We start from the raw sequence: 22,659 nt of genomic DNA, 5'->3' as shown, positions 1-22,659 counted from the left end.
TACATCTACATCTACATTTATACTCCGCAAGCCACCCAACGGTGTGTGGCGGAGGGCACTTTACGTGCCACTGTCATTACCTCCCTTTCCTGTTCCAGTCGCGTATGGTTCGCGGGAAGAACGACTGTTTGAAAGCCTCCGTGCGCGCTCTAATCTCTCTCATTTTACATTCATGATCTCCTCGGGAAGTATAAGTAGGGGGAAGCAATATATTCGATACCTCATCCAGAAACGCACCCTCTCGAAACCTGGCGAGCAAGCTACACCGCGATGCAGAGCGCCTCTCTTGCAGAGTCTGCCACTTGAGTTTATTAAACATCTCCGTAACGCTATCACGGTTACCAAATAACGCTGTGACGAAACGCGCCGCTCTTCTTTGGATCTTCTCTATCTCCTCCGTCAACCCGATCTGGTACGGATCCCACACTGATGAGCAATACTCAAGTGTAGGTCGAACGAGTGTTTTGTAAGCCACCCCCTTTGTTGATGGACTACATTTTCTAAGGACTCTCCTAATGAATCTCAATCTGGTACCCGCTTTACCAACAATTAATTTTATATGATCATTCCACTTCAAATCGTTCCGCACGCATACTCCCAGATATTTTACAGAAGTAACTGCTACCAGTGTTTGTTCCGCTATCATATAATCATAAAAGAAAGGATCCTTCTTTCTATGTATTCGCAATACATTACATTTGTCTATGTTAAGGGTCAGTTGCCACTCCCTGCACCAAGTGCCTATCCGCTGCAGATCTTCCGCATTTCGCTACAATTTTCTAATGCTGCAACTTCTCTGTACACTACAGCATCATCCGCGAAAAGCCGCATGGAACTTCCGACACTATCTACTAGGTCATTTATATATATTGTGAAAAGCAATGGTCCCATAACACTCCCCTGTGGCACGCCAGAGGTTACTTTAACGTCTGTAGACGTCTCTTCATTGATATCAACATGCTGTGTTCTGTTTGCTAAAAACTCTTCAATCCAGCCACACAGCATATTAACGAGAGAGATGCCCTTGATTCGTCATAATGATTACGGGACGGTCAACAAGAAGCTTCTGTGGTCTGTAATTAGAAATCACAGATCAAATTTCTGGCCTGACACAAGTGTGCCTATTATGATTAGCAATTTACGTTTCCAAATCAAGAAGGTTGGTGCATATTCTGTGATACGCTTCAGCGGATGCCTTCGAATGTCATTACTTTACAATATGGGACGGCTTTGCTATCAGCAGTAAAGTGTTATTACTGTTTCATTTTGTGGAAACATGCTTAATAAATGGGGACTTTTTTGTAAAAAGAGATTAGTACGCATGCTCGTTGCTTCAGGAAACCGTCCGCCTGCTTATCATTCCACTGTTGGGGTTGCGGAGAGTGGGGGATTCTCGACCGAAGACTGTACCTCCGTCGCGCCAGTCTTTCTTTGTCCAGCTAGCCTGCCAGTCGGTCGTGTGCAGACGCTGAGGACTGTGACACGTGTATTTTTTAGATAAGTTAAGTGCATTTCCTACTCTATAGTATGGCGAGGAGAGGCAGTGGTGCGCTGACGAGTACAGCAGGGCTTGCAGCCACGCTCCGGTGTGGCGGTAGCCAGAGCAGCGGTGTGGGGCAGCTAGGGGTAGCCAGTATCTGTAGATGATTCTGTGACCCACTGTCATGATGTTACTCCCTAATAGTCCAGGGGTAACAGAGCAAGTGCATATTTGGTACATTGCTTATATACTGTTTTGCGACGCTATGGCTCTTGTTTATTGGCATATTTCAGTACAATAATGAGCTGCAGTACTGGTTAATCGATCTTTCTAAGAATGGAGGAGGAGGTATTTGAGGTTCTTAAAGAAATGCCCATATCTCTCCACACAATAACACTTGTTAATTCGTGGCTAGTATGCAACCTGACATAGTACCAGTGGAGCAGACCAAATACGAGTAATTTTGCTGCTGCCACTGCAGTTGCGTTTCGTTATCAATCTTTTACCTCACCACAGACTTAGAATTGTTTTCTCAACTACCCACACCATATTGACACTGCTGCTGTTAACGTTGCATCACGACAGGTGCACACCATTTTGTATTTACGGTTATGCTGCTCTCACCACATCACAAGATGTAGACTGACATATGGAGGTATTAATTAAGACTTTCAAATACCTATCCATACCACTGCGTGCTGGCACAAAAGTTAGTTGACAGACATCAGACATATCCTGGTGAGCAGGCAATGTTGCTCATTACTAGCTCGGTTATATTGCCGCTGCTTCACACTCTAATGTTGCGCTACTGGAAGCAACATTGCAAGTGGGTGCTGAAAAGCAATTATAAACAAGTCTAAAAACAACACTATCAGTGTTTCATTGCTTAAGAACAATTATAATAGGAATAATATCACAAACATATTTGACAAATACTTACTGTATGCTTGCCAATATCAGTATTCGACAAACTGAAAAAAAGAAAAAAAAACTCTCTCTGTCCGAACAGACCTTGAAGGCCCAACGGTACCGACCGGCCTCCGTGTCGTCCTCAGCCGTTAGGCGTTACCGGTAGTGGATGCAACTTACCACTCTCCCTGCCGTTGTCAGTTTGCATGACCGGTGCCGCTACTTCTCAGTCAAGTAGCTCCTCAATTGGTGTCACAAGGGCTGAGTGCACCCAGCTTGCCAGCAGCACTCGGCGGACTGGACAGTGACCCATCCAAGTGCTAGCCAAGCCTGATAGTGGCTAACTTTGGTGATCTGACGGGAACCAGTGTTACCACTGTTGCAAGGCCATTGGCATGTGACAAAGGGTAACATTTGAAAATACATACTGGCTGCCTGCTGCTACTCAAAATGTCCGTTTTTGCTCGTATTGTGCTAGTGTTGCTGTTGTTGGAGGACAACTGGCGCTGATACTGATCACCCAATTGATAGTAGGATCAGGCACTGCACTTGGCGACGTTGGAGTACTAAACTCAAGCACCCATGAACCGAAGAGCGCAGTGAGCAACAAGCATTTGAGGAGGTGGGGAGACAGGGAGTTACAGAATGGGCTGAGACAGAGAGAGCAATTACGTAAGAACCCAGTTACAGAAGAACACTATTAAAAAAAGTTCTACTTCTTATTGGGGTCAAGAATCAAGATCGTAAATTAGAAAAAATGCACCAGTCCTTGAGCTGTCATACTACTAGCTTGAGTAGAGTATATATACGAAAGCCTCAGACAGTTGCTACAGATTCAAAAATAATATTGTTGCACAGTGGTACGTGTTCAAGACGGAGGCGCTGGTGCTGGCCGAGGTGATGCCCACAGCGCACGAGGCTCTGAAACGGGTGGAAGGCGCGTCTTTCCGGCCACTGACGGCCATGTGCCTGCACCACGGCGCCACACCCAGGGCCTTCCTCGTGCTGGACGACCTCGTAGCTGCCGGCTATCGATTGGCGGACTCCGATCGACCTCTCGACTACCAGCACTGCGAGGTGGTGATGCGAGCGTACGCGCGCCTCCACGCCGGCACTGCCCACGCGCTCAGCAAGCGCCCCGACTACGGCGTCCAACTCGATATGGATTACTTCACCGCCGACAACGCGGAGTTTATGCTGCGGTCGATTACGCAGTGTATGTTTTCTGCTCTCGCCGATTTCGTGACGAGAGTTCCCAACTATGAACACTACGCCGCCAAGTATTTGGGACTCGCAGATACCTTGTTGCCACTAATGAGAAAGGCATTGAAGAAGAAAGTTCAAGATACTAAACTCAAGGTGCTGGTTCATGGTGACTGCTGGAAGAACAACATGATGTTCAAGTACTCATCAGGGGAGGTTGTTGATGTACGCTTCGTAGATTTTCAGGTATGTGTGTTGACTATTCGGTAACATGTTCATTATGTGTGCTCATTGTCTCCCTTATGTCTTGTTCACCTATGCCAGATGCGAGACATACATAAAATTTTCTTTGCATAAGTTAACAATTACTTACGTGACACATGCATATTATGTATTCTGTTTAGGTCTTCATATACAGCTTGAATTTAATTGATGAAAGGAGAAAATATAAAAACGCAGTAAACGAAGCAGGCGAGAAGGAATACAAATGTCTCAAAAATGAGATCGACAGAAAGAGCAAAATGGCTAAGCAGGGATGGCTACATGACAAATGCAAGGACGTAAAGGCATATATCACTAGGTGTAAGATACATAGAGCCTACAGGAAAAGAGACCTTTGGAGAAAAGAGAACCACCTGTATGAATATCAAGAGCTCAGATGGAAAACTAGTTCTAAGCAAAGAAGGGGAAGCAGAAAGCTGGAAGGAATATATAGGGGGTGTATACAAGAGGTATGTCCATGAGGGCAATATTATGGAAATGGAAGAGGATGAAGATGAAATGGAAATATGATAGGTCTACTGCTTGAAGAGTTTGACAGAGCACTGAAAGACCTAAGTCGAAACAAGGCCACAGGAGTAGACAAAATTCCATTAGGACTGCTGATAACCTTGGGAGAGCCAGTCCTGACAAAACTCTACCATCTGGTGAGCAAGATGTATGAGACAGGCGAAATACCCTCGGACTTCAAGAAGAATATAATAATTCCAATCACAAAGAAAGCAGGTGTTGACAGATGCGAAAATTACCGAACTATCAGTTTAATAAGTCACGGCTGCAAAATACTAACACGAATTCCTTTCAGACGAATGGAAAAACTGGTAGAAGCCGATCTTGAGGAAGATCGGTTTGGATTCCATAGAAATGTTGGAACATGTGAGGCAACACTGGCCCTACGACTTATCTTAGAAGATAGATTAAGGAAAGGCAAACCTACGTTTCTAGCATTTTTAGACTTAGAGAAAGCTTTTGACAATGTTGACTGGAATACTCTCTTTCAAATTCTGTGGGAGGCAGAGGTAGAATACAGGAAAAGAAAGGCTTTTTAAAATTTATACAGAAACCATATGGCAGTTATAAGAGTTGAGGGACATGAAAGGGAAGCAGTGGTTGAGAAGGAAGTGAGACAGTGTTGTAACCTGTCCCCAATGTTATTCAGTCAATGTACTGAGCAAGCAGTAAAGGAAACAAAAGAAATATTTGGAGTAGGAATTAAAATCCATGGTGAAGAAATAAAAACTTTGAGGTTGCCGATGACATTGTAATTCTGTCAGAGACAGCAAAGGACCTGGAAGAGCAGTTGAATGGAACAGACAGTGTCTTTAATGGAGGATACAAGATGAATATCAACAAAGGCAAAACAAGTTAGTTGGAATGTAGTCGGATTAAATCAGGTGATGCTGAGGGAATTATATTAGGAAATGAGACACTTAAAGTAGTAGATGAGTTTTGCCATTTAGAGAGCAAAATAACTGATGATGATCGAGGAAGAGAGGATATAAAATGTAGACTGGCTATGGCAAGGAAAGCGTTTCTGAAGAAGAGGAATTTGTTAACATCGAGTATAGATTTAAGTGTCAGGAGGTCGTTTCTGAAAGTATTTGTATGGAGTGTAGCCATGTATGGAAGTGAAACATGGACGATAAATAGTTTAGACAAGAAGAGAATAGAAGCTTTCGAAATGTGGTGCTACAGAAGAATGCTGAAGATTAGATGGGTAGATCACGTAACTAATCAGGAGGTACTGAACAGTACTGGGGAGAAGAGGAATTTGTGGCGCAACTTGACTAGAAAATGGGATCGGTTGGTAGGACACATTCTAAGACAGCAAGGGATCACCACTTTAGTACTGGAGGGAATAGTGGAGGGTAAAAATCGTAGAGGGAGACCAAGAGATGAATACACTAAGTAGATTCAGAAGGATGTAGGTTGCAGTAGTTACTCGGAGATGAAGAAGCTTGCACAGGATAGAGTAGCATGGAGGGCTGAAGACCACAACAACGACATACATCTGACGACTTATGACTTCTCTACTCCATTCACAGATGCTGTGCATGGAAAATAGTTCTTGATACAAAATCCCAAATTCCTCTAATATTACCAGTATGATAATTATGCAGCTGTGCATTGAAATTTAGAAGTGTACAGATAATGTTCAAAGGAATTGAAGAAAATGAAATCTAACACTTATGAAGCTATCACTACTTTGCCTTTTCCGGGCAATTAATAGTATTTTTTGAATGAGTCTTAATCAAAATATTAAGAAAATATGTTAAGAACACTACCAGATTCTATACACATACATAAACCTTTCTCCATGAAAAGGGCTTTATTCCAGATATTGTAAGTGTGTTTTTGCGACTTCGTTACAGCGATGTCAGTTTTGAAAGGACTTTTCTCCTGGAGTAATACTCGTTCAATGGTGATCATCTTCGCGTACCGTCTAATTGAGAACCTGATTCACTATGCGGTACGTTTCGCTTTTCGTAGTTCAAGTCATATGTTGAACGATATCGCTAAATTGTATGCATAACATGAAAAATGATGAGCCTGTAAGGCATGTATACCATGAAGGCATTGCAAAGAAAGGAGCAAATGAAGCGTACTCCTTCTGATTTGATTACATAAAAGAACGTGCACCAGAAAATGTCGAAGAACTAGGTTTGTTTTCCGACGATTGCGTTGGGAAAAATAAGAATCATTGTAAGATTCTAATATGTCCATCTTTGGCGAAAGCTAAACTTTTCGATAAAGTGGAATAGTGTTTTCCCATTCGTCGACATTCATATAACATATGTGATGGGAAATGTTCCATGGTGAAATGGGTAACTAGAAGAGCTCATAAAATGAACATGATGAAATAATATTGGGAAATCATTGCAAGGCATCCAAACATCGTAAGCTCTCCATAAAGCTAACAGATACTAAAAATGCGTACAACTTCTCTAAGTGGTGGTCACCATACTATAAAAAGGACTGTTGTCCAACGAATCCAAACATAGGCATGTTCCAAAATGCCAGAAAGATACTCATTTACAGCCATGTGTTATGGCATAATTCGACCTTTCATTTCTGGAAGTGTCCTGTTGTTTTTAAGTTGAAAGGCTTACACTGGACCAGTGGCTATTAATAGCAACAAAATGCGAAATCTGGAACGTTTATTTGGTTATACCCAGCACGGATATAGGGATTTATACGATAATTTGATGAAATGGTCTGTATGTAACACTGCTGCTGCTGCTGCTGCTGCAGATGGTGATCAATGAAACCATATTGTATGTATTTTGATTAGAGTTAAGAAAGAAACAACTTAAAACACAACTAAAAGCTTAGCTTGGCTATGCATGTGAATTATTTTCTCAAGAAAGGGACCTTCTTCCAAGTTTTTAGACTTAGCAACTGCAGCAATAGCAAAGTCGCCATTTTATTCTGTTCTTTAAACATTGGAAAGTCAGTCCTGTTACATTTCATACAGTCACCCAAAGAATGTTTTCCTTCGTTTCGGACAACTTAAGATTTTGGAGTAAAGTCCTTCCAAGAATGACTGTATCAGCTACAAAACTAACTGATTCATACACAAAGTCATGATATTATAAAGATTTCATTGGATTTATCCGTTTAAATGAAGTAGATCGGTCACAAAAATGCATGAAAATTTCCAGTAGAGAACAAAATGGAGGATGGTCATAACTTTGGAAAAATTATACTTCTTCAGAGTTTGGCCAGCAACGATACTTGGTACAGGTACTGGTCAAAATGTGGCACAGTTTTGTTTGTACAGGGTGACAATTACTGAACTCCATGCAAAAAAACATAAAAGTACGATGTGTACACACAACATGTAAATACTTCAGATATTCGGATTTAGGTTATGGCATGTTCGATATGCCTGCCATCCTTGTCGATGATGTGGTGCAGACGAATAGCGAAATTCTGCATGACCTGCTGACATTGATGCTGTCGATGACCTCTTGAATGGCTGTTTTCAACTCAGCAATGGTTTTGGGGCATTTCTGTACATCTTGTCTTTAATATAGCCCCATAAAAAGGAGTCGCGTGTGTTCAGATCCAGAGAATATGGCTACTAATCGAGACCCAGGCCAGTGCCCTCTGGGTACCCCAGAGCCAGAATGTGGTCCCCAAGTGTTCCACCAGAACGTCAAACACTCTCCTGTCAAGTAGGGATATATCTGTGACAGCTGATTATTACTCTATATCTTCCATTGCAGTCTGTTTCGCATTTTGTAATGGTTCCCGGTTTTACTCAAATGTGGAACTTCTTCAGATCCATAGCAGTTACACAGTAACTGCAGCCTCCTGAGAAAGTAATGTCTGCCACACACTTGTTTGTTCCAAAATCTGCCTATGGTTGCCTCTAGCAGTACTGGTGGCCTTTGAAGGTCATTCCTATTAAGAAAAAAACTCTGACGTTAATTAATGTCTGAACTTAAAAAGAAAAAGGAACAGTATTTTTTCGTCTGGAAATTAACTGTACATTCTGTAGGCAACGTTTGCATACTCATCAAAAAGTCAACTTGTAGAACTGAGTATGGTAAAAAGTATTACGTTTCTTAACATAACTTGGAAAGCACATTTCTGAAATTTCTTCCGTCTGGAACCGCGCGACCGCTACGGTCCTTCCTCGTGCATGGATGTGTGTAGTGTCCTTAGGTTAGTTACGTTTAAGTAGTTCTAAGTTCTAGGGGACTGATGACGTCAGATGTTGAGTCCCATAGTGCTCAGAGCCATTTGAACCATTTTTTGAAATTTCATGAAAAAACTTTACATGAAGTGCAACACACTCATTCCAGCATATTTCATTGATGATTACTGAACAAATCTGTGTTTTTGTGGTGACTAAACACCTATACCACATTAGAAAACTCTTCTTTGCATATTGTACACCTCTTATTAGTTCGAATTTTATGTAGTAAGGATTCTAGACACAACTGGTTGAATAAAAGTTCTGATACGGAACATCCTTAATGAATGAATTACACTACCTTGGTAATTTCCCAATGTATCTCCGTCTGTTACTTGCCCTTCCTACAGCTGTATTTACTGATATATAATTTTCATGCTTGATATCTGTCCAGACGAACAACAATAGTCACTTTACACATTTGAGTGGACCCACTGATTGGTCCGTGATTGCATTATTGGTTCTTCTTTCCTACTTGTGGCCGTATCTTAAATGTAGTTACGAAATGCTGTAAGTACCCACATACACTCATAAAGAAGTTTTGCATCACCTCGGTTCCGAGAGTTCCGGAACCTCTACAGAAAACTGGAATAGAGATCAACATAAACATCATTTCCGCTCATTTTATTGCTCATGAAAACTACACATTGCATGTTGTACCACCATACAGCGAGAGTTTCAGAGGCGGTGGTCCAGACCGCTGTACACACCGGTACCTCTAATACCCAGTAGCACGTCCTCTTGCATTGATGAATGCCTGTATTTGTTGTCGCATACTATACACAAGTTCATCAAGGCACTGTTGGTCCAGATTGTCCCACTCCTCAACGGCGATTCGGCGTAGATCCCTCAGAGTGGTTGGTGGATCACGTCGTCCATAAACATCCTTTTTCATCCCAGGCATGCGTCGATAGGGTTCATGTTTGTAGAACATGCTGTCCACTCTAGTCGAGCGATGTCGTTATCCTGAAGGAAGTCATTCACAAGACGTGCACGATGGAAGGGGGGGGGGGGGGGGGGGACGCGAATTGTCCATGAAGACGAATGCCTCGCCAACATGCTGCCGATATGGTTGTACTATCGGTCGGAGGATGGCATTCACGTATCGTACAGCGGTTACGGTGTCTTCCATGACCACCAGGAGCGTACCCACATAATGTCACCCCAAAACAGCAGGGAACGTCCACCTTGCTGCACTCGCTGGACAGTGTTTCTAAGCCTGACCGGGTTGCCTCCAAACACGTCTCCGGCCATTGTCTGATTGAAGGCATATGCGACACTCATCGGTGAAGAGAACGTGATGACAATCCTGAGCAGTCCACTCGGCATGTTGTTGGGCCCATCTGTACCGCGCTGCGTGGTTTCGTGGTTGGAAAGATGGAGCTCGTCATGGACGTCAGGAGTGAAGTTGCGCATCATGCAGCCCATTGCGCACTGTCTCAGTCGTAACACAACGTCCTATGGCTGCACGAAAAGCATAATTCAACATGGTGACGTTGCTGTCAGGGTTCCTCCGAGCCATAATCCGTAGGTAGCGGTCATCCACTGCAATAGTAGCCATTGGGCGGCCTAAGCGAGGCATGTCATAGGCAGTTCCTGCCTCTCTGTATCTCCTCCATTTCCTAACATTATCGCTTTCGTTCAGTCCGAGACGCCTGGACACTTCCCTTGTTGAGAGCCCTTCCTGGCACAAAGTAACAATACGCATGCGATCGAACCGCGGTATTGACCGTCTAGGCATGGTTGAACTACAGACAACACAAGCCATGTACCTCTTTCCTGGTGGAATGACTGGAACCGATCGGCTGTTGGACACCCTCCGTCTAAAAGGCGCTGTTCATGCATGGTTGTTTATATCTTTGGGCGGGTTTAGTGACATCTCTGAACAGTCAAAGGGGCTGTGCCTGTGATACAATATCCACAGTCAACGTCCGTCTTCAGTAGTTCTGGGAACCGGGGCGATACAAAACTTTTTTTGATGTGTGTATATCACACTTGATAAAAGATACTGCATCTGTTTCTCGATTACGTTCAGCAATGCAAATATTAGTTAGTTAGTCAGTTATATGTTCTAATGTTCTATAGATCAGTTGAACGATTCTTTTATCGAAATGGTGTGGAGCGTGTCAGTTTACAGGATATGTATACATGATTAGTGTTAACATTAATGAACTATTTTTATAGTCTACCTGTTATTAAATAAACATCCGTATTACAGAGGTTCCCCGTGGCGCAGTGGGACTATAACCTAAGAGTATGAATGCGCTTCGGAACTCTATCTTATCAACAACATCAGGATTGCTGCTGCGAAAGATTTCTTTCGTAATTGGTGGTATACTACATGCTTAAGGCACACAGTCTTGTTCGATCCAAGCCTGGGACACAGTTGAACTTGTCACACATGATCAACGTCAGACAAGCTCTTTCTCAGATGCTAGGTTCAACTTCACTGTTGTTCAATTATTTATAAGTCGTTAAATAATCATGATAAGATAAGTTTCAATCATGATAAGGTTTTTCACATAATTGTGTCCACTACATTACAATAGTTGAAAAGTCTCTCGCCGAGCTCACTGGACACTCTTTTAGGAGAAGGAGGTTTTACATATTCATCTTGAAGTCACGGTTTACGTTTTCTGTGATTTCTCTAGACTGGTTAAGGTGAATGCTGGAATGATTCCTTTGAAGAATATACAGCTGATTTCATGTCCATTAGATGCCCTGGTCCTTGCTCCATTTGTAATAACATCATTTTTGCTGGCACATTAAACCACACTCTTCTTTCCTCTTTTCATGTAATAGAAAAGGTTAACATATTTCAAAAACTTTGCAACAACTACTAGTTCTTATTTTTGTAATTTACACATGACTTTAATGTAATTTAGGTCTACTTACAGTTCATTTTTAATGCAGTTAAGCTAAATTGTGCTACAAAATTAGTAAAATTCTCATGCAATAGATATTATGAATGAATACAACATTTTGATTACACTAAACCTTCAAATAAATACCTATATTATTGTTACGAGGGTCACTCCTAAAGAAATGTACAATGTTTTTTTTAATCCATCTTTTATTCTACATGTTTGAAAGATTTACAGTGTGTAGACACATCCTTTAGGAACAATATTTTCATTTCTCCATATAATTTCCATCCCTTTCCACTGCCTTAAACCATCTTGGAACCAGCACCTGTATATGCACATGGTAAAATTCTGGAGCAACCTGTTGGAGCCGCTGTTTGGCAGTGTACACAAGGGAGTCATCATCTTCAAACCTTGTTCCACGAAGAGAGTCTTTTAGTTTCCCAAAGAGATGGTAGACACATGGAGCCAGGTGAGGACTGTAAGGCAGGTGTTTCAGTGTTGTCCATCTGAGTTTTGTGATGGCTTCCACGGTTTTTTGACTGACATGTGGCCATGGATTGTCGTGCAACAGCAAAACATCCTGCTTTTGCCAATGTGGTCGAACACGACTCAGTCGAGCCTGAAGTTTCTTCAGTGTCATCACATATGCATCAGAATTTATGGTGGCTGCACTTGGCTTGATGTCCCCTGCTTTTGCCGATGTGGTCGAACGTAACTCAGTTGAGCTTGAAGTTTCTTCAGTGTCGTCACATATGCATCAGAAATTATAGTGGTTCCACTTGGCATGATGTCCACAAGCAAGAGTTCTTCGGAAACAAAAAACACCGTAGCCATAACGTTTCCAGCAGAAGGTGTGGTTTTGAATTTTTTTCTTGGGTGAATTTGCATGATGCCACTCCATTGATTGCCTCTTCGTATCTGGTGAAAAATGATGGAGCTATGTTTCATCACCTGTCATAATTCTTCCAAGAAATTCGTCTCCACCATTCTCGCACTGTTCCAAAAGTTCGCTGCATACCGTTTTTCTTGTTTCTTCGTGAGCCACTGTCAACATCCTGGGAACCCATCGGGCACAAACCTTTTTTAACGCCAACACATTCAGTATTCTGCAAACACTTCCTTCCCCTATCCCAACGTAGCGTGACAATTCGTTCACTACAATGCATCTGTCAGAAGTCACCAATTCGTTAACTTTCTGCACATTGTCTGGAGAGTGTGCCGTATGAGGCCTGCCGCTGCGAGGACAATCCTCAATATTGCCATGCTCGCTTTCATCACATAACCTGCGTGCCCACCGACTAACTGTAGTGCGATCGACAGCAGCATCTCCATACACCTTTTTCAACTTCTTGTGGATGTTTCCCACTGTCTCGTTTTCACAGCACGGGAGTTCTATGGCAGCACGTTACTTCTGACGAACGTCAAGTGTAGCAGCCATCTTGAAGACATGCTGTGACGGCGCCACTCACGGGAACAGGTTGAACTAAGTTTGAAAACAAGCGGGAAGAATGTATCTACATACTGTAAATCTTTCACACATGCAGAATGAAAACTGTATTTCTAAAAAAAAATAGTGTGCATTTCTTTTGGGGTGACCCTCGTATTACAAATGCTTTGGTCATTATATAAAGCTGTCTTCATACTCGTAAACATATGACTTTATTCACTTAGCTTAAACTTACGTCTAGCTGCGCAAAACAGATCCTATAAATTGTTTCACATGACTGTCGGGTTGGTCCATATTTAGGACTAACGACTTCCTGGTAAAGTCTGGTGAAATCCTTAACACTTAGATAAACGGCGCATGGTTGTGTGTTAAAGTGAATGCGAATATTGTGTTCTTAGAGAATAAAATGATGAAATTTTTTTCTTTTATTTTACACAAATTTAGGCAGAATAAATCTGCAAAACGAAAGAATGGTTATTAGCAGGAGTTTTCAGTTTTTAAACCTGCATTGAAATATTATGTCTCTCTTGTTGTACCATACTTTCGACTTCCAGCAGAGCAGTTCGAAGACAGCTCACAAGTCTGAAGCAAATCTGCAGTCTGTCAAGCCATTACTGGCTGCATTACAGTGTGAAACAGACAGTTTTGAAATTTGCTTTAGGCTGTCGCCAGATAACTCATCATCATGTGATGTCTCATGGAAATACTTGTCTTAGAAAGTAACACTACGTAGTGCAATTGGCTGAGAGATTCCAAAGATTGGCCTAGCCACACACTGCAAAAAGTTTTGCAGTTTGCAAACAGTGAATCTGTAGCGTAGTATTGTGTTACCATCGCTGGCGAGAAACTAGAGAGAGGACGCTCAGTAGCATAGCGCGTACTTCTGTTGTTAAGCGAAACTAGAGGGATGGTCACGTTTTACGCACTTGTGTGGCGAGGTGTTCACAATCAGATGTGCCTCATGACCTTGGCCTTCTAGAGAAGTCTAGAATGTAACCCAAGACAACTGCGCGTCATCTGTCAGGAACTACAGTCATATACCCTTTACTTATTGCCTGAATTAAACTGATAATAATTTCTTAGAGTACCACAATGCCGAACAATTATTCCCGACTTCAACACCAATCCACGTGCTGCTGTGTATTTGCATACCACGGCAGTAGCAGGATGACAGGTATACTACACAATTTGTGAACTACGAGACGGGGGATGGAATATGGAAAATTTATCAGGCAAACGCTATTTTTGATTTTGAGTTTTTAAAACTCTGCCTTCTGCGAAAAACAATGTATTTATTTTTTCTGTTCTCTATGAAAACATGTTTCAACACCATTGTGTCCTCTTCAGCAGGTTAGAATTTATTTCTGTAAAAATATTATACTAATGTCGTAGTTGATTTCATACTTTAGGCGTAAAACTATAATGCTTGCTTCTTTTATAGCTCGCCTGTACAGTAGTAGTGAAGATGTGCCTTTGTAGCCTGACAGCATGTCATCTGCAAAGGAAGGATGACGGTTTGAACCCACGTTAATCCCTCTACATTTATGTTTTCCGTGATTTCTCTAAATCGATGCAGGCACATGCTTGTTTCCTTTGAAAGGGCGCCGCCGGTTCGCTTCCCCATTCCTCAAACAATCAGAGCTTGTGCTCCGTCTGTAATGGCATTGATGTCGACGGGACGTTAAACTCTTAATCTTCTTTCTTCTTCTAATTTGGCACCAAAGATTCACGACGAAACTTACTGAGATGACTTATTGCTTGTAGGAAAGTGAGCGATACATAGGTTATAACATATTTACCACCGTGCTTACACAAGCTCGGGATATTCAGCTTTCCTAATGTCCCGAAGATAGGAACTTACACACTACTATATGTAGAGGAAGTATTTTGAAGTACAAAGAGGCTTTTTTGCTACTATCAGTATATCTCAGGTTATGTAAATTGGGAGACAGCGGGCGAAAGGAAAGGAGGCCGGCCAGAGTGGCCGAGCAGTTCTAGGCGCTACAGTGTGGAACCGCGTGACCGCTACGGCCGCAGGTTCGAATCCTTCCTCGGGCATGGATGTGTGTGATGTCCTTAGGTTAGTTAGGTTTAAGTAGTTCTAAGTTCTAGGGGACTGATGACCACAGAAGTTAAGTCCCATAGTGCTCAGAGCCATTTGAACCATTTTGAAAGGAAAGGGAGGGAACTATGGATGTCGGCTGCATCAGGTCTTTATGTGGAATCAACAGCTACGAAAGAAAATGTGTGCTAGCATGCGAACCCAAGATATTTTGCTTTCTAGGCAGTTGCGTTAACCATTGCGCCATCCAGACTTATTGTTTATCGCAAATGCGCAGACTCGGCACGCTCCGTGGCTAACTGACATTTCCACCCAGCACCACTTACCCAATATCCCTGTCCGTGTCCGTGTCCGTGTCCTCCATGCTAGCAATTTTGAAATTCTCAAGGGTGATCCAACGTAAATGTGCTTCCGCAATGAAGGTGGTGGAATCATTGCCCATCACGGTGAATCAGTTTAATGAATGCGTGGTGTCTGTTCTTTCGAACATGTTCTTTCAGACATGTCCAAAAGAACAGACACCACATATATTACTCAAGTGTGCCATACTCAGCTATAGCCACTCATTGGTGATTTAATCCCAAACACATACTAAACTGTGGGGACGCTGATTGCTGCGTTCTACCATCCTCAAACTCGACTGCAATAGTCCCATCGTTTTCGCCTCTGCTTTCCAATCCTCATATACTGCACTTCTACCAGCACATTCTACCAACTGTACACCTACACACCCTCCACATATTCTCCCAAAGAAATTTCAACCATCTCCCCCTCACAGATCATGAACTCGAGCCTGACGTTTACCTATCCTACCACCTGTAAGTCCACGTCACCAATTGCACCTCGTGAAGGCTTCCTCTCCCCCCTCCCCCCACATTTCCTTAGCCCACTTTTTCCCCATCTGCCTTTCTCTCACCATTTCCCTTTTTCCAACAACTGTCAGTGTCACCAGTTCCTGCCACTTCTACGCCCCTTCTCACTCCTACCCCAACGCAGCATCCCCCATCCTTATACCACCACAATCCTATCTTCCCCACCGGCCAATCTCCCCCCTTCATCAACAGACTTCCTATCCCAGAGCAGGTCCTTCCTGTTCTTAGTGACAGAAAAGTGCATCTTTTAGGTATCAATGTTTCGGCATCAAGTTGTAAATGTTTTTGAATCTGCGCTTATTGCATTTCGTTCTACTTTTTATTATTATTGTTTTCAACTACTAGTGGAAGAGCTCATATCTCTCGTACATCTAAAAACTTCCATTTTATTTTTCGTTTCGAAATAGTATTAAATACAATGTACATATCTCCCCTGTTTGTTTCTTTTTCATCTCATTTAAGTTTTAATGTCAGTTGGCCGAAGAGCGGGTTACTTATAGCACTGGAAGGCTACGTATTGCCCATACGGGGTGTGGGGGGATGAAATAACAATAAAAGAAATGCTATTTTTCACTCACAACTCAAAGTAATTGCACCAATATGAATAAGATGAAGATTGGGTGATTTAACAAGCCAGTCCAAATTTGATAGCATGCCGGAAAGTTATCCGAGCCAGGAACATGTGTTTGCAGTCCAGTGAACATGGGTGTTCTAATCTGGGAGAACCGGCGTGTACAAAGAAAACTCTTCATGAAGATGTCGAAGGAAGAGTAGTACTTGGTCACCGAGAGTGTTAAAACACAGGATGGTTACACTTAAACTGTCGCTACTTGAGAAGGCTCCCATGAAAAACCAGTGATCGCAAGACAGTAAAACTTTGTGGAAAGATTTTTAAGGACATGCGGAAGAGAAACAACGAATAAACCATTCAAAGAAACATTTTAATTTCAATTTGAGGGGGTAACATTTATTAGCGTACCATGCTCACGTTCCAGGTTACAAACGTTGCTCTGTGTGACAACCATCTTCATCCACGACTGCCTGGAACCGCACCAGTGATACCATTGCACAATTGTTCGTAGCACTTTTCGAACGGCGGACCCTGGGACGTTCAGTAGTCGCGACACACCTCGTGCACATCTTGACAAACACACGTTGCATCCAGTATTCTCAGCCATGGGTACACTAGCATCTCCGACAATTGGTGGTGCAATTGACCGTCAACTTCTCCTACGAGCCATCCATAAGCCTCTGGCTAGTTCCAACTTCCGATTTATGTTCTCCAATCCCGGTGCGGAAAGAGGACCTCAGCGTATTCCTTTAACGCGTCGATACTCACGAAGAGCAGTAGCACTATTGCTGTTGTTTTGATAAAACAGCTTTACCAGTAAAGCTCTGCTGCCCAGACCAACATAGACTGTTTGCAGTTGTAACGGGCAGTGATGTTTGTGTTTCAACTCAACGTCGCCGTAGCAGTAGCGGCGCCTAACGGCAAGTCATGATGCTAACACTACTAACAACGCAAATCCTGCAGTGCACAGTATGAACATCATTTCTGTAAAGCTGAGTGCCCATATGTTATATAGTCTTTCGTCTAAACATACTCAAGCAGCGAAAGTTTAATTATAACTACCCTTTGAACACCATGGCTTATGTTCAGTAAGCCCAAGTCCTGGTACGTAAACCACCCACAAAACATCGCAGAACTACCTCCAGCATGAGTAGCAAGTTCCACACACTCCAGGTTAAACGACTCATTGGACCTTCAGTTCATTAGACACTTTACATCATCTGAAATGAGACAAATCGCGACTCGTATGCCACATTAGACTTCTGCTGTCGATAACTGTCCCGTTTCTGTGTTGTTTGGCCCAGTGAGCACATACAGCTCTATGTGGTGGTGTGATCAAGGGTCTCTTGCAAGGCTCCTCGTTCCAAATGTACATTGCATGGAGCTACCTTCGGAAAGTTTGCTAAGAAACTGGTTGGGATGGACCTACAGTCATTCAAAGCAATTGTCGTTGACAAGGCTTTACAACCGTCTTCGGTTCCTATCGGTGATCTTTGTAAGACAACTGATATTGCGGCATTTGACATCGCCACAAGTGGGACACCATTCCTTGTAGACAAATCGAACATTCCGCTTTGATACAACAGCATATCGAGCAATTTGATCCACAGTGTAGTCGTGGGCACATCGAAAAATGTAAGATCCTTTCCGTCATTCTGTTACATCTTGAAGAAATCATACCTTACTGCAGTGATTCCATACAATAGACGAGCACATACACATCACTTCGTTACAATGACAGGCTTCAGCAGTGGTGAATCGCATCTGCAGTTGGTATCAGTTCCACACCGATCTACAGTAATCAGGAACGACCTGTGTATTCTTTTAAATAAGTGAATCAAGGGGGTGGACCAGAGTGGAAATTTTTTTAGCCCAATTTTTTGACTTAAAATGCTCCTTTGAGAGTATTTTTAAGATTCATACATATAAAGTGTGCTATAAACGTCAAAATATGTTAAAACCGCGATATACTGTGTGGTGTATAGCGCATCCGAGCGCTCGAATGCAACCTATGTAATCCTGTAACAGTTAACGACAGAATAGGGGTCCTGTTAGTTTCGAATATGAACAAGATTTCTCTTCGTAACAACATTCGTTTATGGGAAACAGTCTGAAATCAGGGGCTTGTCTCACGTCTGCTTTACTTGCCATATCGCTTGTGTATTGTATGTAATAAAACGTGAGTGCATGAAAATGACAAACAGAGGCATTTATGTGGATAAAATGTTTCAAAAGATAATCCCTATCGTGCCTAACAACGCTTCGACTGATAAGCGGAAGCCAGTTGATCGATATAATTTCGTCGAACCGACATCTGGGAAGAAAAGACTAATTGTACGGTGCTGGCATTGCAAATTAAAAGTTTGTTTCATTTTAATATTAAAAATCACAGGTTCAAACCTCAAATTCTTGTTCCTTCGAAACAACATTTTTCAAATTGGCGGGAACTATTGCTCATGTAATATACCCGTAATTACTCACTCCGTCTTCAGGCCACGAGTGGCCTATCGGGACCATCCTCGGTGGAGGATGCGGATAGGAGGGGTGTGGGGTCAGCACACCGCTCTCTCGGTCGTAAGATGGTATTCTTGACCGAAGCCGCTACTATTCAGTCGAGGAGCTCCTTAATTGGCATCACGAGGCTGAGTGCACCCCGAAAAATGGCAACAGCGCATGGCGGCATGGATGGTAACCCATCCAAGTGTCGACCACGCCCGACAGCGCTTAACTTCGGTGATCTCACGGGAACCGGTGTATCCACTGGGGCAAGGGTACCCGCAATTACATCATACAATTTTGCAATTTGCCAGTCGGCATTTTTTCTCCTTTTAGTGAGTAAGATTTTTGCGAAATATTTTTCTCTATTTTTAGCTGCACGTTTTTACAACGAAATTTTTTGTCGAAGACACTGACTTTTAGTTCGGAGTCCCGCCAGTTTGTTAAAAACCATTTTTTAAATATCCCTCTGCACTGCGTTTGGCAATATTATCAGCTCCAGAGCAGTTTTTGAAATTTTATTCTACGTTGAAAATTGTAGCGATCTGAGTTCCCACCAATCGCCCTCGCACTCCATGAAGGCCTTTCGTAGATGTCGTGTAGCATCCTCTGGGTGCAAGTCTTTCACTTAAAAAATACACAATACAATCTTAAGAGTGTACAATAAAAGTATGGAGTCAGTTTTATAATTTGTTTGTTAGTTTATTGAAAAAGTTCATGAATATCGGTTTCAATAATCGAGCGTCACCCTGGTCTACCCCTTTAATATTCTGTCTGGTGACCTTCGTGTCACGCTTTATTCAGGTATACATTTTAAACCACCCTTCCACTATGAAATGAAATTGATTTGTTCTGCTTACTCGACAACCTTCCCACGTTCGCAGCTAACGCACGTGTCCAGCCCTGCACGCGACCTGGTGTACTTCCTGTACGCGAACGCTGTCGTGGATGTGCACGAGCGCCTGCCTTCACTGCTGGAGACCTACCACTCACAGCTGCAGGCGTCGCTGCGTGCTCTGGGAATGGCAGCTGCGGCGGACGCCTACCCGCTGGACGAACTGCTCAAGGACATGGAGGACCTGAACTACTTCGCCCTGTACAACTCCTCCTGCAGTGGTTTCACACTCTCCTCACATCGCGTCGGGGACAAGTTCTCGCAAGCTATGCGGGACCTTAATTTTCAGCCAGACGCATTCTACGGCATGTATGACAACGAGTACTCCGGGCCCTACGTGCAGTACATCATACGTCGCTTCGAGAGTAAGGGGCTCCTGTGAAAGACGCTGACTATACAGTGTGGTACTGTCATGAGCCAAAACTTGGCATACCACTTTGTTGTCTGCAACCCATGCAGAATGAACTAATTGTTAAACTGGCCTTCAACCGCAAGTGTAATTTCTCAGTTTACCTTCTCACTGGAGGAAGTGGTTTTTTTTCCCTAAATTATGATAACCGTCCTGTTGTTCGCCGCTAATTGTATTAAAACATTCTTTTATTTCACATTCACCATTACTGGGCAATGTTGGGTATGAATCCGTTTTCAAGTGGTAGTGCAGTGTAATCCTCGTAAATAATGTTGTTCTTGCGCTTCTAAATGGTATGTTACATCGCAGCTGATTGACTTGGTGTCATGTCTGTAGTTGTAAATTCTGACTAATAATCTACATTTTTACCAATGTATGACTTCACGAATATTTCCACTGCAACGGAAGCGTGTACATTTGATGGTTCATACTATACATCCACTTGAAATAGGTTACACAGCTGGCCGCGGTGGCCGAGCGCTTCTAGGCGCTTCAGTCCGGAACCGGGCGACTGCAACGGTCGCAGGTTCGAATCCCCGCCTTGGGCATGGATGTGTGTGATGTCCTTAGGTTAGTTAGGTTTAAGTAGTTCTAAGTTCTAGGGGACTGATGACCTCAGATGTTAAGTTCCATAGTGCTTAGAGCCATTTGAACCATTTTTTAGGTTACACAGACAAAACTGTACAGTAGAAGTGAACTCAAAATAAAAGTATATTTACTCCACACAATAGCCTCCAGTGGAACCTATTTTGTATCATTAAAAAAGTGTTTTGGATGTGGACCCAATTACAGCTAAAATATTTGAAGGAAATCTGTTTTTTATAGCTCGTCGAGAGTGATTGTTTTCACAGTATTTGTTCACTTGTTAAATTTACCAACCCTCTGATTGGAATCCTGTTGTGGTGTGTTCGTTACGCTTTCACATAAATTTCAGGAAATAGTGGGAAAATTGATTGTTAAGCTGTGTACACTTTGTGACGTATTATGAAAAAATTTTTAGCAGATGTCATGCTTGATTGGCACCACTAAAGACAGGACACATCTCATTTTCTGGGATTTTCCTTTAAGGTGACGGTCTTTATTAGCAGTGCTGCAGTGGATTGACGAATTGTATCTCATTCTCAGTAGCTGTTTGCCAGATGTTACTCAAGATCATGTGGCAGTCTTTTATTTCTGCGGAGGATGCTGTTCAGCAACCAACTAAATAATTCTACATCGCGTTGGATATTTGACAAACTGATGGCTGAAATGAATATAAAGAGGTGTATTGTTCGAAAAATACGAGGGTTGAACTTAAATAGTGGCAACTATTTAATCACAACCGATACAAAAGAGTTACAGGTTTGCACCTGTTACTGTCCTTCAAAGTAACCAGCCTTGTGTAGAACCCGTTGCCAGCGATGTGGAATGTGTAGTATACCGTTAGCAGAGCCTGTTCCGTTGATGATGTGAATGGAGCAGTCTACTGCCTGTCGAATCAAAGTCACCATTACCTGCGACCAGGTTTTCTAAAGAAGCGGCGACACTTTCAGCGCAACCCACCCATCATTTTGCACCACAATGCGCGGGCGCATACAGCGCAAGCTGTCGCTCCTCTGTTCGGTTGATGGGACTGGGAAGTACTGTACCATCCACCATATTCCCTGGACTTAAGTCATTGTGACTTTGAATTGATTCCGAAGATGAAGGAACCACTTCGTGGCATTCGCTTCAGAACTGTTTTAGAGATTCGACAGGCATTAGACCGCTTCATTCGCACCAGCAACAGAACAGACTCTGCTAACGATGTACTATGCCTTCCACATCGCTGGTAACGGGTTCTACACATCGCTGGTGACTACTCTGAAGGACAGTAACAGGTGCAAACATATAACTCTTTTCTATCGGTTGTGAATAAATAGTTGCCACTAATTAAGTTCCAACCCTCGTACCTTTCACTCAAAGTCTTATGTGTCCCCACATAGTGTTTCCTAGGCACTGATCTGCCACTGATATAATTTCCAGCCATTAGCAATGAAGACTCAGTGCATAACACCTGAGCGAATTTAAAAGAGTACATTGAAATCTGATTAAGCACCGTGAATCTTTCCTGGGCGTATACTACTGCAGTGCAAAAGTTTCATATGTAAGTGATGTAGCTGAACCAGTTAACGTTTTGCACATGAAACTGAATATAAAGAAAGATCCTTCAACATATGTCATAAAAACTGTGAGTTGCTCAGTGTGAGGGCACTGTTGTTATATGCGACTGATATGAACTGTGAATTCCTCAGGAACAAATAACTTTATTTCTATACTGAGCAAACAAATACCATATTCTGGCAATTCACCATACGCAGCTAAACATGTAACTAACCAAAAAGAGTCCAAACAAACGTCCACAAGCACTGTCAAAGTCGTCGTAAGTGATGTACCGATGGTCGCGAAGCGAGGGCAATATTCAGTGGCACCGAAATCCATGCTAGCT

General features: G+C 42.7%; 1 protein-coding gene across 1 annotated transcript in view; it reads left to right on the top strand.

Annotated features, from left to right (window-relative positions):
• Positions 1 to 20,165, top strand: part of LOC126456427 (uncharacterized) — a 50,855-nt gene extending 30,690 nt beyond the window's left edge. Inside the window, exons 2-3 of the mRNA XM_050092178.1 lie at positions 3,248 to 3,838; positions 19,773 to 20,165. Coding sequence (XP_049948135.1) covers positions 3,248 to 3,838; positions 19,773 to 20,165 — 984 coding nt within the window. The remainder of the gene's footprint in view (positions 1 to 3,247; positions 3,839 to 19,772) is intronic.
• Positions 20,166 to 22,659: the final 2,494 nt, after the last annotated feature.

This window comes from Schistocerca serialis, chromosome 2 (assembly GCF_023864345.2).
Source record: "Schistocerca serialis cubense isolate TAMUIC-IGC-003099 chromosome 2, iqSchSeri2.2, whole genome shotgun sequence".
Taxonomy (NCBI): Eukaryota; Metazoa; Arthropoda; class Insecta; order Orthoptera; family Acrididae; genus Schistocerca; species Schistocerca serialis.
This window is presented reverse-complemented; position numbering and strand designations above follow the sequence as displayed.